The sequence below is a fragment of the Numenius arquata genome, chromosome 8 (genome assembly GCF_964106895.1).
Source record: "Numenius arquata chromosome 8, bNumArq3.hap1.1, whole genome shotgun sequence".
NCBI lineage: Eukaryota > Metazoa > Chordata > Aves > Charadriiformes > Scolopacidae > Numenius > Numenius arquata.
In genome coordinates, this window is record NC_133583.1 from 5,737,904 (window position 1) to 5,758,086 (window position 20,183).

The 20,183-nt window shown below is 45.1% G+C and overlaps 1 protein-coding gene across 4 annotated transcripts in view; it reads right to left on the reverse strand.

The window, feature by feature from the left end:
* MITF (melanocyte inducing transcription factor) overlaps positions 1-19,911 on the reverse strand; it is a 108,595-nt gene extending 88,684 nt beyond the window's left edge. For 2 of the 4 annotated variants that reach the window (XM_074152392.1, XM_074152391.1), the window contains exon 1: positions 19,733-19,901. In XM_074152392.1, coding sequence (XP_074008493.1) covers positions 19,733-19,836 — 104 coding nt within the window. In that variant the 5' untranslated portion in view covers positions 19,837-19,901. Of the gene's footprint in view, positions 1-19,732 lie in introns of all 4 variants that reach the window. The other 2 variants (XM_074152389.1, XM_074152388.1) reach the window with 2 other exon arrangements.
* Positions 19,912-20,183: the final 272 nt, after the last annotated feature.

Genomic DNA, 20,183 nt, shown 5'->3' on the forward strand with positions numbered 1-20,183 from the left:
TGGCATGTCATATCCTAACTGAGGCCCTACACCTGTCCGAGGGTGTGCTGCCATGAATCTCTGGGCCTTACTGAATGGCCACCAATCACCTAAGGAGACAGGGCTGGGATCCAGACCCACAAGCCCCTGAAGCTTGGTTGGAAATGCTGCGAGTTGGTCACCAACAGTGCCACATTTCTCCAACAACATCCACTCAGCGCTCTGTCTTGATTACAAATGAAGGTCCTTGGAGGTACCTCCAAGCATACTTGCCCTGCCATCCTCCTCCAAGTCTATCTCAGGAGCTCTTTCCCGGGCAGGACGACGACCAGGGTTTTGAGAGCAGCGAGGCAGTGGGTGCGCTAGGACTCCCTCCCATCACGCTGACAGCTCTGCCTCATTGTTTCCCCCTGGAGCCATCTGCTTCTCGTGTCTTATTCTCAGATTGCAGATCTGCTGTGAAGCATCCCACCGCCTTCCTTCATGCTCACAAAGCACCTACCAGCAGCACGGGATGCTGGGTCCCGAGCAGGGATCTTAAGTGTTATAGTAGAGAAAGTCATAACATGCAGAACAAAAGCTGTTTACAGAGGACTTTGCTGTTGGAGCTCCCCAGATAAACTGCTGGAAAAATAACATCACGTTTCATAATAATTTCCCTGACACGTGCCAAGTGGAGAGGAGCCCTCTTGAACCAGCACAGCTCCAAAGTACCTTGTATCAAAGTCTAGGTCTACATACAATGCTGCCGAGGAGCAGCGAGGTTTATATTCTGATTAATTGTTCAGGATGAAAATATGGGCTCTGACATAATGTAATAGCTATTTTGGCACAACTTTTGAGGAGCATGAGTAAGCAGCCTCTCCTAATTGGTGTGCAGATCCTGGAGTGGGTAGTAACTGCATAATAGCTTCATGTTGTCTTCTGAAACTTAACACAGATGTGAAGCCCGTCAAACTAGTGGCTACACACTGGAAGAATTTAATCCTGTTTCATCCATTATCTGCATTTTCTGTCTCCCATGGAAAACAGATTAACACAGGACGACTTGGACCTTACAGCTGCAGCCGACACAAGTGATTCCAGGTCTCAATGGTGGCAGGAGGACTCAAGCAGCCCATGAAAATACCTTGGCTTAACGAGTTACCATTCAGCAGCTGAGCAGCGAGAGCAGCCACGTGTGCTGTTAGGCCATAGCCAATGTGTACTAAGACAGCTCAGCTTAGCCGGTGGTCAAAGAGGTTAGCGTTAACCTGCATTACATCATACTTGCTGTGAACCAGGACTTTGCACACAGATAACTACTGCAGTATGGCTGGCATCAGTAAATTATTACACAGAATTAACTGAAGTATGCTTCAGCCATCAGGCGATTAGCTCAGTGAGCCAGTATATTCGGGATGTGGCTCCTATGGAGTCAGCATAAAGCTCGGGAAGAGAGTCCTAAGAGGTTACCAGACCACTGGCATTACTGCTCATTCATTTAAGAGCTTCAGTACATTATGAATCAGTCATATACAGTCATCAAACTGGACTCACCAGTAAAGATGTCACTAACTGTAAGCACGGTACTTGTCACACTTCCTACTGGAATGCTGTTTTTAAGACAGCAACACTTAGCCGCACACTGAAAGCCAACCACACACCTCGCACATCACTTTTACCGTGTTTTTGCAAGGTCAGCAGTAAGATTTTTATGTTCCATCTAACCCAACATAACTGCAAGCTGCTACGGAAGGAGGAGTCCTGCCTTCCCATAGTCTGGGTTCCCAACCCAGGGTTAGGTCTTGTAACTATGTGGTCGTAGCACAAGTCAGTTCTGTAACATGACGGAAAATTTAATTTTTTGGGTTTTTTTGGAGCATGTGTGGTCCTTTCCCACTGAATCAGCGAGACAAACCAACTCTCCCTGCAGCTGTTTAGCATCCAGGTCCTTCACGGGGTGCAGGACTGGGACTCAGGGCAGAGATGGGCACGGCCATACCTTCCAGCAGCACCTGCAGCCAGAGGAGATCAGAAATAGCACAAAACCACACCCTGCACAGTGCATAGTCCTTCTGCCAGCATTCATAAGGTGAACTTTTACCCCACATTACTGCCTTGGAAATAAAGTAGTTCAGTAAGTGGTAAGAGGTTATTTTTTTCCATAAATCACTCAAATGATAGGAAACATAAAAGCCTCTAATTCCACATATTTAAGCTATAGAGGAGATGGCTGTGTGACCACTGGCCCTCCTGCATCTTTGCCTCTGAAATCTACTGGAGTAGTCAATATCAAATAATTGGTAGAATTGCACTTTAACATGGGAATGCATGTCACAGGGTGAAAGCAGGACAGACAGCATTGCTTTGTAAATGTCGTTGAGTTCATATTCTGAATTACATAGTTCTCGGTACCCGGACCAAAAAAAGATGCATAAACAATATTCTGTGCACACAATGTTCGGAAGAAAAGGGGAAATATGCCCCTTATCCCTGTAGTCACCCAAAACCTCTGGGCAGCAGAAACTGGTGCAGTTTCCCAGGCTGTTTAAAAGCCTGTACCTTATATCCAAAGGCAAGTCAGACCATATGAATTGATGTGATGCCCAGTCCCAAAAAGCATGGGACTTACCAGCTGGAACATACTCCACACACACATGCAATAAGCCTGACAATTTCTGGGGAAAACTAAACCTGTTTCTCCTTGCACAGCAGCCCTGCTCTTGCGGACAGAAGCAGCAGAACGCAGCTATACTCCAACGCCAAGAGAAGTTACACAGTCCTCCTGCCAGAAAAGCCGGGGACCACTTATCTTTGTAACAGTGATGGCCATGGTGAGATGTAAAATATGGGCATAGCAGTATGAAGAACGGTACCAGATAAATCATAAAGGCCAGGCCAATTTTTGTGAAGCAACTCTGCTGCCTGCAGGTATAATTCTCCTTCCACGTACCATCCTTCTGTGCCTCTCTCCAACAGTAAACCCAGCAGAACACGCTGGAGTTTGGGTTCAATCTTCAGTTACAACAGAGAGGGGGATCACAACTACTAGTTCGTATCACCCAGTTGAACCAGGGGTCCCTCCATCTTCATACACTTTTGTCCCAGCCTCTGTGAATGCCTCACACCTTCTGGCAGCTGTACTGTCACAGCCATCCACTATCCAGATTTCAGAAACAGCTGTACAATAAACCCGAGTGTAATAAAAAGTCGGTGTACAAGAATAGAAATCCTAAGTCCATTACTAATTCCCAATTTAATTCAAAACATTCCCTAACCATGCAAATGCAGAGGTAAGGCAGTGCCTTCAAAATGCTTTTCATTAAGAACTCAGCACCTAGCACAGCTCCCTGTAAACTGCATATAATCTAATTTCTGCACTACCCTGTTTCAGTTTCTCATTACTGAATATCTTTCATGTTTTAATTCACATGACATTAGATTTGCTGCACTAAACGAGCACCTTCTGAACTTCAGAATAAAATGGAGGTTAATTACTAAACCAGATTTTTAAGTGAGAGTAAAACTCTATTAATGCCTCAAGCGATGCTAAACTTGACAACTTAATTGAAGTTAAGCATTGCAGAGTTAAACTGCCCCAGCAGCTTTATTCAAGCACCAGCTCACACAGTGGGAATAAGACCTCCCAGGATCCCACGTTTTACCCAGATAACAGAGGACAGCACGACTCCCGCTCCCAAATCTTGCATTTGCAATGAGATACTCCAGTGGCATTTCGAGATGGCCTTGCAAGCAGGTGTCTGGACCTCTCCCCCCACCTGCTCTTCCTCATCTCCCTTGCACACACCAGTCAGCCTTACAAGAGAGAGGGGACACAAACAGAAATAATAGGGTAAAAAGAGCCCTCACCTCAGGTACAGGTAGAGGCAAAAACTACGGTCAAGATTTGGACATGTCCAGCATTTATATATTATTAATTTTGTCACCAAGGCACTTAACAGCTAACTAAGCCTTACAGCACCCCAAGAGTGCAGATACTGCTGCTCACTGATTACCATCCAAAGTTGGTAACTCATTTGCATGAGAAAAGCCCAAAAGGACTGCATAAATGCAGACATCATCCTTCATCTATAAACTTAAAGTAAGAAGGACCATTGACACCATCGGTTCTCAGGTTTGCTTGGAGAGTCTAGATGGCAATAAATAATCAAGTCTCTTCCGCAAGAAGTGCTACTCTGGGAAAGCACCCTTGACTTTCTGCTTATTTCTCAATAGTTACTGGAAATGCAAAAGGAACACAGTCTGGAGCAGTAAACATGGTTTGTTTTCTAGACTTCGCGTTTAGCCATTGCCAGTCAACTCCAGTTACCCAAACATGTCAGAGCTTGACAGTGCAGAGAAATGAACGCAGCCTCAGAAAACACAAACTGGAGACTGTGGAGTCAGCACACGTTCATTTCTGTGTCTGACACCAAGTGAATCAAGTAAGACGGCTATGGCACAGCACAGCACTGGACTCTTGCTCGTTGTTGACAGTGTCGTTAAAGATTTGCACTTAACTGCTACACTTATTTTACCCTGGAAGGCACCTCTTGAAGTAAACTTGTCCAGTAATTCCTGTAAACCTTTTTTATGCTAAAGAACATCTTCCGTAAGATCTCCAGGTTGTCAGTCCTTGAAGCTGCCAAAAGCAATCTGCAGAAAACTGTAGTCCTAGATAACTGCATAACACAGGACAGAGAAGGCAAGATCAGTCCCAATGGAAGCTTCGATACTCAATTCTATGTGATATTTATTGACTATAGCTTAGCAGAAGCGCATCGTACGCCGTCCCGATGAACACAGACACAGCTGCAGGTTACAAGGTGGCACTTTGTGCACAGCACGCCGAGGAACCAATTCTAGAACTATCCCACAACATGAAACGGCCAAAGTTCATGTTTACTATTTTAGAAGTAATTTTGACTTTAGTGTATGAATTCATAGCAGACAAGTTAGTGCTGGTGCATCAAAGAGCTGGAATATTTTAGTCAACAGCCTCGTGGAACTATTATATGCATTAAACAGTCCAGATAACATCGCAAGCGGTAAGCATCTGTCAAACACTCTGCACAAACAACACCAAGGTAGAGTTCTGCAGCACCGGACACAACCTCTACACTGAAGCTGCTTATTAAATGTAATGTTATGTTGTAGGGTGCTTTGCATCCATCTGCAATGGGGAATGACAGAGCAAAAAAACTAGTTTGTGTCAAACAAGACTGAATCAAGACAAGGAAAAAAACCTGGCGGCCTTTGAGCCAAGACTGAACAAGATGCAGAGCTCTGCCCACCAGGTCTTTAACTAAGCACATACAATCAATTGCTTTTAGGACAAATTGCAACAGTCTAGACAAGCAATAACTCCCCTTGTCTTACTTCAAAAAGCAAGGCTGAAGGAGTGTAGCTTGGGGAGGAGGTGTGCTGCCTCCCTCATACTTCATCATGTGTGTACTGTGCTCCATAAGTCAAAAAACAGTTCATGTGTCAGTTATGTATAACACAAAAAACCACAACAAACCCCCAAACAAAAAACTCACACTTTTTTACTGTGAGGGTCATCAACACTGGAACAGGTCACCCAAAGACGTTGTGGAGTCTGTCTTTGGAGATACTCAAAACCCAACGAGACATGGCTCTGAGCAACCTACTCAACATGACAAACAACGGAGCTGGGTGAGATGCTCTCTAGAGGTTTCACCTCAATGACTCTGTGATTCTATAGAGACACTGGGAAAAACTTAAAGACTTTGGATTCAGAAAGCTGCAGTGATATCCAGCTCCTTTATCAGAGGAGCCACACAAGCACTTGCTATCCCAGTAGGCACACACACAAATGCTTAAGGAACTGTTTTCATGATTTAAGCACGTGCAAAACTCATCTGTCAAATGCCTAAAACTTTCCAATGCTGAGAACTTTACCACTTTCCTCCACCTCACTTAAAAACCCAACAACAACAATTAAAAATTCCCAAAACAAAGCACACCACCCCAAAAAAACTGAACCCCTAAGCCAATGTTATCATCAGGAGGTTAGAAACTAAATGGGCAGTTAAGTCTTTTGGAGGCGGACAGAGGAGAAAGAAAAATCTGGCTGCTAGTGCTCTTCCTCTGACTGTACTGAAATTCAGTTAATTCTGCATCTCATCTTGAAGGGATTATGCATTTATCTATCTTTTTCTGGTGGGATTTTTTTACTTTTCTAAGTAGTATTGCAACGAAAGTGGAATATATTAAAATAACAGCGTCAGGCTCAAAAGTACATCAGATTTAACAGCCTGCCATATGCTGAACACTCTTCTCCCAATCCAGCAACATATTCAAACCACGAGCTGAAATTTAAGCACACGTAATCCTGAGCAACGTAGTTCACGTGCTTAAGGTTTGCTGGATCGGAGTAGAGCATACCCGTGTTTCTTACAGCCCTGGGGCTGCAACAAGTTTAAACCTACGAGTACAAAACCAATTGAATTATTTAGGATACTGAAATAAAGAATACACGGAAGTGTTTTGCTGAACAGAGGTTTGATCAAGGGAAGCCTTTAAACATATGCTTAACTTTTGCTGGCATTTAAGTCTGATCTCTTTCAAAGAAGACTCAGCATAAACGCTGGATGCTTTCTTAAGCTTGCAGCTCCCACTATGCCACGGATTCCACGTACACTGAGGGGAAAAAAAAAAAGCCTACAGCAGGCATTTGCTCAGGGAGAATGCCTTTGGGAGAGACTATATACCGTCTTAATATTTCCATTACTTTTACAACTTCAAACAAGCACGAATTGTTTCTAAAATTCCAGGTCATAAACCAGAAGATTGTTACCTCCTTGAATTTTAACTTGAATTCTCATCTTCGTCTAACAAGATGCCAGGAAACAGAAAAGAGCCTGTTACCAAAAACTTCGATAAAACTCAGTTAAATTATCCAGATGGTTTTCATTCCACAGAAAATACTAAACCAGCAGTTTGCAGAGCACCGCATTTTCTAAATACACAAAATAAAGAGAAAACAATACACAAGTGGAAAGTGCACATGCTGAGCCTGGTCTATTTTTTGTTCCAGCAGAAATGCAACACAATCAATACAATCTTGCAGTTCTAGAGCATCCGTCTTTCTGCTGCCAGGGGTGCTCTGCAACTCTAAGTGCCACCAAATAAAGTGCAGACATTTCTCAGTTCTACCACTTATTTCTTCCCATGCTACATGCAGAAAGGAGGAACTGCATTTCCATCACGTAGCCCCAAAGCCCCGCATTCCCTACAGCGCTACAAGAAGCCAAACAGCACCTACTGAAGAAGCTATGTACTGTGGATGACTCCACAAGCAGCCGAATTTAGCACTTCTCCAAGGCATAGCCTGAATCTGTAGCTCTTAAATAGAGGGAAAGCTGTCTTAGATTAAACAGTGATTGCAGAATTGGAATTTCAAGAGCTGTGAAAGTCCTTGCCACAGAAAATAAACCCACTGAAAAGAGACAAGAAGGACAGATACTGAAATTTTCTGCACTGTGTTATTTAATAAGCCACAATGCAAAGGTATTAAATTACAGATGGGAAACACACATCAGGTAATTGTATGACAGCACCAGAAAGCATTCAAATCCACCACCGGCAGAATCAGGAAACTGATCAGAAAGATCAGCAAGAGATGAGCCATGGAAAATATCTCTGCAGTTACAGATGGATATTCATCCCTTTTACACAGCCTCTCAGTAAAATGTTTCATAGCAACGGGGCAGGAGTTATCAGATAGCAGGGGATGAGACTGGTAACCACACAAACCAGTACCATCCTCCAGCTGGTAGCACATCCCTTAAACGATATGAGAAAACAGGTGAGTGAGCAAACCCAGTACTTAGACACTGAGGAGCTGTAAGAAATCACTAAGGCATTTTTTCCTTAGATCATTAATATGTTTTTTCCTGCAGTACCGCTGGTTTTCCACATCAACCAGACAGGATGGCACAGACAAGAGCATCGCTGCTATCTGCCAAATGCTGCACCATAGCGATAGCGCATTGATGCTCTGGCGATCCTTTGGGAGAGCAGGACCTGTCATCTTCCACGCGCCTCTGTCTCTGTGCCTACCTAAAATAGCTGCGAAGTCCAAGCTGCCCAGGAGAAGCTCTGGGTATGAAGATGCTGGGATTATCAGCTGAGACTGGAACCACCATCAGAGGTGCTCCAGGTTGAAGCTCACTGCAAGAGCCACCTTTCCTCACCAGCCTCCTTTCATCGAGCTGGTATGCAGCAGGACACTTGGCACAGCAGAATGGCATTCGGGAACACGAGATCATTGGACCTGTTCCTCGGCAGGTTTATTTATAGTCTCAAGTAGTGCTGCAAGGCAAAAGGCCAAATGGTCAACAGTTTCAAAGAGCAAGTCCCTAAAGATCCCACCTGAGACCCAAGAACACATGCTCCTCCCCGCCCAGATCGGTGGAAGCGACCACCGCACACACTACAGACCCAGAGGAGGGAAATTTTGTGCTACAGAGATCATGGTACCCCAGCACAACTCTTACGAATGCCTTCATTAGAAAGGCTAAGTGAGGGATAATTAACAGTCTCCTCCACAGCTGAGGACTCCTTTGGAAAGACAGTAATTACTGCCTACTCAGAGGGATCTCTCCGAGAAAGCAGCAGGCTGCTGTAAAGGCAGGGTGGCCGATTCCTTTGGGAAACACCAAAAAGGCTCCAAGAAAGACCCTCCCCAGCTCTGCAGATGCACAGCAGCAGCACCAGCCTCTTCCAGCCAGCCCTGTTTTCTTTGCAGGGGCAGCTCCAACATCTCCAAGATCCTCATAACAGGCAGATCCGTTTCATACTTTTTTTACATTACTTGACACACTTGAAAAACAGAAAGTCCTTGCAGGCCCACAGCATCTTCAGGGCAAGCAGCTCCTACAGCACAGCTTTGTACAGTAAATATCAAAAGCTGTGTTAGCTGGAACCAAATTATCACTTGCAGAACAGTTTTGCAATTAGACTGAAACTGTAAATTGTGCAACAAGCTAAATCAAAAAAACAAGTTCGTGATAGAGACATAATCCTATTTCATCTCCTGCCTTACTCACTGTACGCCTTTGAAATAACCCACTTCCACACAGATTCAAGCTTCTCTTGCTGCGCTACAAATGATTTTACATTCCTGAAAAATTAAGCACTCTCAAGAACTGACATATACTTGTCTACCCTGTTAACACCACCTTTGCGTGGCAGCTTCCTCACCAATACATGCCACTCAGAGAGGCCCTCTGGCCATCAGAGAGTTCATACCACCCTTCAACTTCCTTGTCTTCCTGGAGCAATTCAGGAACCTTTGGTTCCCATAACCCTAAAGACGTTTTCCCTTCATCCAGCTTCCTGTGCCTCAAATACCACCACTCATATTTCAAGCAGGTCCCCTTATTTCATGCTGTGACCCCAATTACAGAGATTTGGACAACTGCCTTCTAGAAACAGATGGAGCTGAAAACAATCTAATTTCTGAACACATCTTCCTTGCTTCCTGGTAGAGATGCTCCACTTAGTACACATAATTATTTTCTGGAGCAGTGTGAGAACTATCCCAGGCAAATGCTCGCTCCCCTGTGCCGCTCCTGTCCCAACCAGTTCAATTAATACTATACAAGGCAAAATGGAGTACCTTCTGCAAAAGAGACACCACAAAAAGCCTATGGTTTATTGGTTTGGGCACTCCAAAGGGTGGTGGACCTGTTCAATCCCATGTTTTGAGTCACAGACAGGACCGGAACTCAAAACTTGTGTGTCCTGAGTGGATAAAGCTGGGGTAGGGGGATATTGTACTACCTGCCCTTCCTCATCTCTGTAAGAGCAAACCTGTCTTTGGCACGTCATTCCGAGAAACATTTAGCAATAGCTCACCTAGGCCAGACCACCAGATCTTCCAGGGACAGTGTTCAACACCAACACCAGCCTCTTACACCCTTTGCTGGCCGACTCGGGCAATCCTCCATTCCGCATGCTGGTATTCACAAGCCTTCTTTGAAGCCACCTTTCCTTCATGTTTTCTGTAAGGAACCTAGACACCTACCTCATGGTTTGTTGTTTTTTTTAATTCCAGTAGGCAGCAGAACACATGAAAATGAGATGATGCAATGCTAAACCAAAGTCCCCTTATGAATATAGCCCTAGGTGCCCAACAGGATGTGACAGGTGGACAGGCAGGCGAGCCGAGCAGGAGGATGAGGTCACGAAATGAGCAGTTGCACAGCATACCACTAATCTTAAATTCCAAACTCATTATGCAAAAGTCTAACAAACAAAGGAGCAGCTTAACAGATTTACAATGTGCCTTCTCCAAGGGTGGAATAATTATTTATCAGATGGCAACCTTCGTGTTACAACAGCAATAAATAAATAAATGATCCCAGCAACTCTTCTGAGCTATGCCACTAGACAGACCAACATCTGGGATGTGCCTTTAGCTTGGCTGAGCTCAGGGAGAACTGTAAATATTTGGTACAAATAAAATAAAGTTTGCTAGACTGAGCAGAAACCCAAACACAGTAGTTAATGGCATCCCAGGGGACCTGCTGCAAGAGACCCACGCCTCCCTGAACTCCTTCCAGCATCTAGTGAACAACTCAAAAGAGGTTTTTTCCCTTTGCTTTTCTGTAAGATCATCCCCTCCCGTATGTCTACACATCTCAATATCACTCCGATTTCATTCTCTCAGGTTGCAACTGTTATTTACTCAGGCTGAAGTCCACAAACATTATAAAAAGGGTTTGGTTTGTTCTCTCTACCTCTGTATTCCTAGTTTGGCTTTACAGCTGCATATTAACATGCAGGGACACATCCAGAAAAAGCATTTCCAAAGTCAGTCATATTTTATGCAAACTCTCTCCTTCTTTATTTAGATAAAACCCAAAGAATTCTGAGAGGAAATAGTAAATGTGCACAAAACATGCTCAGCCAGGCTCTCCCTCTCAGAGAACTCAATGATCCTTTTTCATCTCTATGGTACTATTCCAACTTCCTCATTTGAAGCTCCAGGACCACAACCCCCCCCGCCGCCTTGCCCACATTCCCCATCTCTTGCCATCTGACAGCTTCCAAAGTCTGCTCCCATCTTCTCACCCTGAAACAGTTCCCAGCTGATTTAGCTCCATCCCAAGTTTTCTAGCTGGCTGCTTCTCCTCCAGAAGGAATCAAGAGTAATTTCTATTTTCTGTATGTGTTTACATGTTGCAACAGGATGGCTGGGAATAAGATTAGTAACGATCATTCATCACTCCTGTCTCCATTCTCTGAAGCATCCTTCATTCAGCACATTCACTCCATTTGTTTCCACTTCTTCTCATTACTTTTCTCCGGTCTCCAGATCCCAACACTCCTGCCCTACCAGGGTTCTACGATTCATACAGCAGTTTGTGCTGTCACATACTGCGAAGACAAGAAAGGGTGTCTCAGCATCCTGGGGTTACAGGCAAGCTTTGACAATACAGTATCTGTTACTGGTGTGATGCTTTAAACACATTAAACCTGGCAAGCTTCCAGGACCCAAATATCTCAGAGCTGATTAACATCTTTCCAGGTACACAACACACTGTTTTTTCACCAGGTAAAGTCCTTTTCTCGCACAATTCATCATAAATAAATTCTTTAATGTAACAGTAGGCCAAACCCGTAACCCTCACACACAGGCAAAGGACGCTTGCCTTCGTAGGTTTAAAGAGATACAAACCTCTTTCCTACTCCCTGCAGCTTCACAGATCTCTTGACAAGCAGTCTCACAAGACGGTCTGAGAAGATCAGACGCCCCCAGCCTGCTCCAACCCAGCCACTCCAGCCTAACCAGCAGGTTCAGCTGGGTTCATGCCCATTTTGTGTCAAAAGAACAGTGAAAACGGAGGCACAACGTACCTGTGAAACTAGACCACCGTTTTTTTGGGGAGCATTTAAGAAGGATGAATCCAGTTCTTCCAAGAAACAGGAACTGCCACATCGTCTCAAATGTGGCTGCTTCCCTTAGCCAAAATGTCCCTATGAAATACTGACAGCAGGACTGATCTCCAGCCACCTGACACCTGTGGTATTCTAGAATAAGAGAAAAAGGGTCTCAAAAAAAAGGTATTTGTTTGTTCTTGATGCTCATTTCTCCAAGCAATACAGAATTCATAAACTCCACATCTGCAAATGTATGTCTGCCTACATCGTAAAGGAATAATCTTCATGGGAACTGATTTAAAAAAAAAAACTTGTTTACTGTTAGAGGCTGTTAATTACAACATTAAAATACTAGCCCGAACCCTACATTAAACTTGCATTCTGTTTTACATAGTAGTATACGTAACAATCATCACAGCAAGCAGCTCTGTTGGCTCATGCTGGAAGAAGTAATTATATATCACAGCAACACATTTTTGCCCTTCAACCTGCCAGTCCAGTCCATGCAGCAGCTGTGAGCAGCAGGTCAGGGTGGGGGGAGCCTACAGAGGGTTTCTACATAATCACCTACCACCAAAGGAAAAAAAAAAAAAAAGCTATAAACCACCAGACCCTGGCTTGCATGCTTGGCAGAAAGCTGCTAACACAAACATTAAAGCAGCCCTTGCAGCAGAGATGTTACCAGAAAAAATGAGCTTGATCCAAAGGCACTATTAGTGGTTCAAGGATTAGCTAGCAGTTGTACTGCAAGTCTTCCTTACTCATTTTCACGATTTTTGTACTCGTACCCATGATACCCGCTCCATCCTCTTGCACTTGGATGTTCCTACGTCCTCTTTGAAACGTGCATTTTCAGGTGAAGCCCAAAGGCACCAATGACCAGGGCTTATGCAGGCCACAAGCTGAAATTCAGGCCAAAGATACTGGGACAGAGCCCTTTCCAAAGGCCACCCCAAAATTGCTTGTGCATATCCACAGCAGGAAGACCCTTGGCGTGTCTAACACAGGAAAACACAGGTAATTTCTGCCTTGGAGATGGGCTGGAGGACAGGCTGATCTGTTTCAGACTGTATTACAGTCTTTGGTTCCAGTGAACCTAAATCTTTCAATCTTGACACTCAAAGCAGCATCAGCTTTTTTACAGCTGTTGCAGATAAAGCAGTAGCATTGTTATATTATGAATATGCAACAGTATTCCTTTTCCTGTGTTGTTTTTCCCCAGTATGAGATGAAGTGTAAAAGTACATGCAAGCCAATAATTGTCCTGTTACTGTTTAGCTGCTGGGATTATTAAAAAAAATAAAAATAATCACAGTCCTAGTATAATATGATAGTGATGCAATAGTTAACTGTCCGGCAAAATCTGCCATACCACACTGCTTAATCATGTCGCCTTTGTTCCAGCAAAAACGATATTAAAAGACAGTGAATTTTACCAAATAAAAATGTTACAAACCAACATGTTCCCAAAACTTTTTGAATCCAAAATAGAACGAGACAGACAATAATGGCCAAGAGCCTGACCGGCTTAATGGAAGTTGGACTCTCATTTTGTTCTCAACACTAAAACAGCAGATCATTCTCAGAAGACAATTAACAGCCAACATGCAATTTCAATTTTTAGCAGAAAAGTAAACAGAAAATTACTCCTTCTGTCTCATTTTCAAAGTCTTAAAAGCGTGTTGCTTTGGAAAGCAAACCTAGAAACAGGAGGCCAGCATAGTAAGTGTCGGAACAGGTTTCTCCTGTATCCGCATTTTTAAGCGGCTATACAGATTTCTTCCCATTAAACTTTTAATCACAGAACGTGGTGAGAAGCTACATTTGGTTATAAAATAACACATTTACAAGTCTCTTCTGCTCTTGTTTCCCAATCTTCTTCTAGCTCCTGACCAAACCATACAGCAGGAATTAGCCACCCTGCCTACCACTGCGCTGGAACGGGCCTCCAATACATCACCCTAAGTACCAAATAAAAATATACACAGGGCAGAATAAACTCCACAATGACTTGTTAATGACAACTGGTAGGTTCCAAGCAGCCCCAACAATTCTGGTCCAGAGGCTTGTGAAATTACCACCTCTGCAAGTGAGGAAACAAGCAGTACCAGGGGCACCATTAGCAGGGCTGTATCAGTTTATTTTCAGCCATTAAAAAAGGCAGAAGGATATACTGATTCAAATTATCACCTGGATTCTGTAAATCGATAGCAGCCAGCTAGGGAAGCTTCCTGCTCACCAGAAAGGTATGGATTTATGTCATGCAGAGCGCATATGTACTTACACACAACTAATACAACCAGCAGTCCGATAAATCAAAAGAAAATAGGTGCACAGTCAGTGCAGTCAGCTCAGCCCCAAAATATCTGTGCGCTCTCTGACCAGCTTGGCAGCTGAGCAAAATCCTCCAGAGGAAAGCAGGCCAGGGAAGCAAAAAGGTGATGTTCAAAAGCTCATATCAAAGCAAATGCTGAACTGAATTTCATGGGCTATTTCTGTTTCCTCGCTAAATAGCAAAGGCCTACTGCAAATAACAGAGCAAGAGTCTTGCAGAAGAGAAAAGGTCAACCAGGATCTCTCACCAGGGAAAATGCTGTGCTGCAGACAGGGAGCAGCACCCGCTCCTGGTATAAAGAAATACAAAGGGATACCGCTTATTGTCTCCACATGTTTATACAATAGACACTCCAATTGCAGCCTTTCCTTCTAAGACTGTTTTCAACAATAAGAGAGTACAAAAAGATGTGGCGAGGGTTTCCTTCCCAGCGAAGCGAATTTGAGGTGCAGAATAAACATGGGATTATTGACTCACTCACAAAAATGTTACCGGAGAGATTTCAAAGAGACGTACTTTTGGCTTCGCTCTACTCCCACTGACGTTGGTTAAGACTTTTACCGTTGATTTCAGTCAGCGCTAGCCTACGTATCACTTTAAACTCGGCTATTATTACCTTTTAGTTTAAAATATGTAACGTTCCTCTGTAACAGACGGAAAAATATTTCAGGAACTTTTTAAATCTGTTCCTCCAAGATACATTTTTATTTTTTTTTTTTTAAACACGCTGAGACGCGGTTCCTGGATGCAAGCACATGTGACCTGTTCTAAATAAAGGATATTTTCCACTTCTTGCACAACTGGAACAGATATAAGCAGTAGCTTGAACAAACTGCATTGCAGAACCCAAGCAGAATACAAAACACTTGAATAAGATCCATAAATAGCAGTAATATGAAAAGACTACCTCCAATAAGGCACAAACTCAATGTTGAGAAGCCTAATGTAATCAAGTTCAAATTTAATCATGCCGCAAAGTTCATTTACAAAATTAAATTTGATCATCTGCAGACTACGGCACTTTGGAAAAGTCCTCTTTGGCTCCAGAGTAAGTACAGTTTAAAAATGCGTCTCTTTGGTGAAATTAATATTTCCCCAACAAGCACTGTGTATTAAAAGGAAAGTTTTTAGTAAGTTGAGACTTCAATGTTCAGCACAGCATCAGAAGAAAGAAAAAAAAAAATAGAGGGAGTGTTTTACAGAGGATCCTGACTGAAGAGAGATGAGGCAGTAGTTGATATAAGTAAAAAATTGAAGGTTTACATTTTAAAAAAAAAAAAAAAAAAAAAGAAGCACTTGGACACCAGGAATGATGAGAATTTTATAAAACCATCACTGCTTTAGTAATGACAAACTACATCTCAATGTTGTTGCTCAAAGTAAGAATAAGGTCCCTAAAAAACCATCATGCAACTTGAAAGCATTTCCTAATAATTTTTTCCACTAAAAATACTTCAGTAACTGGATCATTCAGGTGCTTTTTGACCAGTCTGAAAATAAATAAGCTGGAAAAGGGCAACAGAAAATAGCACAAATAGTAGTAATTTACCTGCAGGTACATGGTTTTATTAAGAGCAAGGCAGTAAATCACAACTGTCAATAATTTCCTGGCACTTGCTAGACCGTGTGTACCATCCAAACAGACACACGTTACACAGAACCAAAAAACAGAGAAAAGCAATTGAATATAGAGATTTTTTTTTTTTTTTTGCTGCATTTGGCACACCTGGGTTAGTTCAGATCACCCTGCGCAAAGGCAGACTGTAAAGTCTTACCTTCCAGATACCAGTTTGATATCCAAAACTTTGCTTTAATAAGTCAAATGATTTACAGAATCCATATTAGCAGTATGACATGTAACTTCAGCCTATAGTGCCCTGATGTCTGTGTGTAGACACATCAGGATCTGTGTTTACTTTTGCTAATAACTGATTATTTTCCTCAGCTGATTGCCCAAAAATAAAACTCCGTCAATTTCACTGTGCGCTGCTTGTACCAGAAAAGAAATATTTTATTTACATGTTCATTATACAAACACATACATATTTAAGTGTATGTACTTATAAATTAAAACTATTATCCTTCGGGAATATGGCAGGCAGGAGAGGAATAAAGTATGAATGTGAGGGGAAAAAAAAATAATCCCATTGTCTTACTGGCTAGTCATACAGCCCAGTTTCCTCCCACAGTGAAAAGTGACTCTCGAGAAACCAAAGCAACTGAAACATCTTCTCAGTTTTCAAAGACATTCAACCACAGCAAATTCCAGAGAACCCTTAAATGTATCTAGCACTTAGCACAAGAAGCTAACTTCTCATGAGGCTCAGGGGTTTAGGAAATACAGTTGGGAATGATGTATCTCAGCCCCATGTATTCTCACCATCCCTTGTGATTAAAGCTTTTTGCTGGGCTTACATTTTTCCTTGGCCTCTAGCATTCAACTGTGGCTTGGCCTAAGTTAGTACAGTATTTACTGCAAGAAGCTTTTATTATCAGACCCCTCACGGCTTTGGATTGCGGGCTTGAATTATGAAATATGGATGGAGTAACTGAAAGCACACATTGAAGAGGAGAAATCTTTTAACTGGATATCGTGTACTGGAAAACAAGCAACCTGGGAGGAAGAGTAGGAGAGTTTTACCGAGTGAAGGACAGCAATATCGGCAGGGCTGAGTTAAATTGGGCAACAAAAAAAGTTTCTCCTTGGTTCAGAGCAGTGGCATTCTCACATAATTCTGAGCTGGATGGTTTTTTCTATGTACTCAAAAATTCAGCTGCTGTGATTAAGCTGACAATGCTTCTCACCTCTTTATGGTTAGAAAAGATCAGAGAAAGCCCTGAATGTTGCTAGGAAATCAGCAGTTCTCACCAGGGAAAAGAGCAGATTGCTATTTAGACTCCTCTCCTAACATCAGCTATTGCCTCTGGTTTGCCTGCTCCCTGGAGCAACGCTGGGGAGAACACTGAGAAAGCAATTCCCATTGCCACAGTCCCATCCCTACACCACGCTGACCCGCTGCTACTCCACTGACTGCTGCGCAATTACTCCTAATTTACATCCACAAGAGAAAGGAGCATGGTGATGTTGGATACCCTTGATAATCATCAGTCAGACTGGTTTCAGGCCTGAGCAAAGCTGAAGGACTACAGAAGTCCTCTTAGATTATGATCTGCACATCATGAAGCAAACAGGTTTGCGAGCAACTTTTGCCTCCTCTTATCATCAAGTTTTATCAGCCTGGCTCCAGGGACAGGTTTCTACGGACCTGGCAGGGGCCCCTGGCTCCTTTGCTTCTTCATCTCCCACAAGACCAGGAAGACAACTGAGACTCTACCTGGAGGTAAGAGCTGTACGTGAGCTGAGCAGACTCCACACTGAGGTTAGCATGACAGTTCACTATCTGCCAAAAAAACCATGGGTTGTTATTCCACCCTCAGGGCTCTCTCTTCTTGAATGCATGGGTAGGTGCAGAGGGACAGGGAGGCAGACTGGGGCAAGCTGGTCACTTCCCCTACCCAACAAGCCCTCCTGGAAATGTCAGATGTTGGCCTGAGGCACCACCAGGATGTCTGGATGACTCCCATGGGGGTCTCTTCAAACCCAAAGGGCGGGCAGCGCTGGCTCTGCAGGAGTGCCAGGTAAGAATGCACTGGGGCAATTCATTCTTCGCTAGGGAAGTTTGAAGTGACAACGTTTAGAAGTTGGCCAGATACTCCAGTGCCTCATTACAGAGCATCTATATTCACTTCCCCCTGAGAAAAGTTAACAACACAGGGATGCACTCAGGTCCCAAAGCATCAAGTCACAGGAATTAAAAGCAGTTGGAACATCTGTGCGAGGTCAAATGCAGACCTACTACCCAAGCTCCGATCCAGACCTGCTCTCTATGCTCCACGCTCACACCATCTGAAGGTGTAGACAAGCTGCTGACTACAAAGTGGACAACCATAGCAGGGCAACTGCTGCACACCAGTTAGAAGCCGCGACCGCAAACTGACCTATTTAACAACAGCGTAGTTGTCACGACCCACTCTGTGACTCCTTCACTCCACCGGTGACGTGGGCACTGAAGCTGAAGCCCTGTGGGTCTCCCAGCTGCCTCCATCACAGCTGGAACCCACCACTGCTGGTGAACCCACCGTCTCTGTGCTGTCCTCTCTCTGCACATTAGCCTGGCTCACAGCTAATTACCTGGATAATGGCAATTTCCCTGCACAGCCGTGGAGGACAGAGGAGTTCTGGCAGCTTTGGGTAGGTTGTCTGGCCTCTCAGGCTGTGAAAGGCTGCACATCACCACCACTACACGCACCATTTCTCGGCAACACCAAAGGTTCAGTGCAAGACAGGGCTGCATGAAGACAGGCTGCAGGAGGTGGCCCCAGGTTTGCCAGCCCTTGCAACAGCGACAGAATTCTTAACATCTTTTACTACAAGACCTTCAATGTTTCTTAAACATTCAGAGCGAGATCAAAAATTCATCTGTTTACTTTGAAGTCTGTCTGACAGGCAGTACAGCCTAAGCGCGTTCTAATACTCTTCTTTTTTTTTAAATATTTACCTTCCTATTCACTTTTCAAACACACGCACAGACATACAAAGCGCATTGTTCAAAACTAAAACCCATGAACAAGCTCACAGCAGACCTGATTACAAGTAAGATACACTCGCAGCAATGACCAAGAACGGCTGAGGAGAGGGTTGTGATGAAATGGAGGGTTCTTTTACCGCCGGAGAACTTTGAATGAAAGCGCAGAGGAGGGATCAGCATGCCACTGCTGACAAGGAAGATGCTCAAGGAGCGGGAAAGCTTCCTTTCTCCAGGGTTAGGACGGAAAGCGGGTACCCAACACCCCGCAAGGGACAGAAACACACACCGCCTTATTTCCCTCCACAGACCATATCTACGCAACGCAGCCGCTCCAGATAAGAATAAAGAGTACATATATATCTCGGGGAAAAAAAAAATAAATTACTTTAGGAAGTAAGTGACGTACCTAGGCAAAAGTTTCCAGTCCCCAAGCAACTGCAAGTGACAAACCTGCTCTCAAAATCAGAAAAAAAACTACCAAAACAACCTTACACGCCACAAGACCTTGCAAACACCATTGCGCGGACACCCTCCCCCCCCCCTCCCCAGGTGCCGCCGCACCTGACGGCGAGGGGACGGGACGGGGACGGCCACGGGCGGCGGCGGCGGCCACCGGGGGCAGGTCCCGCCGGTGCCTTGTCGCCGTCCCCCGCTCCAGAGGAGCCCACGGTCGGCGGGGGCCGCCCCGGCGTGACAGCGAGAGGCCCCGCAGGGCCAACAATGCCCTTTACATAAGGCCGGCCGGCCCGCCCTCCCGCCCGACAACGCCGCTATTATGGCAGGCAGCGCTAAATGGCCGCCCCGCTGCGCAGGATGCCTCCCCTCAGCGCGGCCGGCCGGGGGTGGCGGGGACAGGACACGAGGGACATTTTCGCCTTGATACGCGGCCTGACTCAGCGCGGGGGCACCGCGTCCTCCGCTCCGCCCGTCCCACCTGCTCTTGAGGGGCTGGCTCTTCAGCTCGTAGTAGGTCTTGGGCTCCTCGTGGAACTCCTCGCCCACCTCGAAGTCCGGCACGATCCCCGACTCCGCCTGCATCGTCGTCGCCGCCGCTGGGAGAGGGAGAGACGGGAGGTGACCGCCGCGCCGCGCTGAGCCCGGCCGAGCCCAGCCCAGCCCAGCCCCGCCGCGCCGCCCGCTCCCTCACACACGCAGCGCCGCCGCCCGCCCCGCCTGGGACTTGTAGTCCGCCCCGGGGCCGGCCCGCCCGCCTCCGCCCGCCGCGCACTACAACTCCCGCCGGGCCGCGCCGCGCCGGGCCCGCCGCTGTCAGCCGGGGGCGGGGGCACCGCGCCGGGCCCAGCCGAGCCCCGCCCGCCACCTGCCGCCCCCTCCCAGCCCTTGGCCTGAGGAAGGGAGGGGGGGGGGTGTGTGGAGGGGGTGTG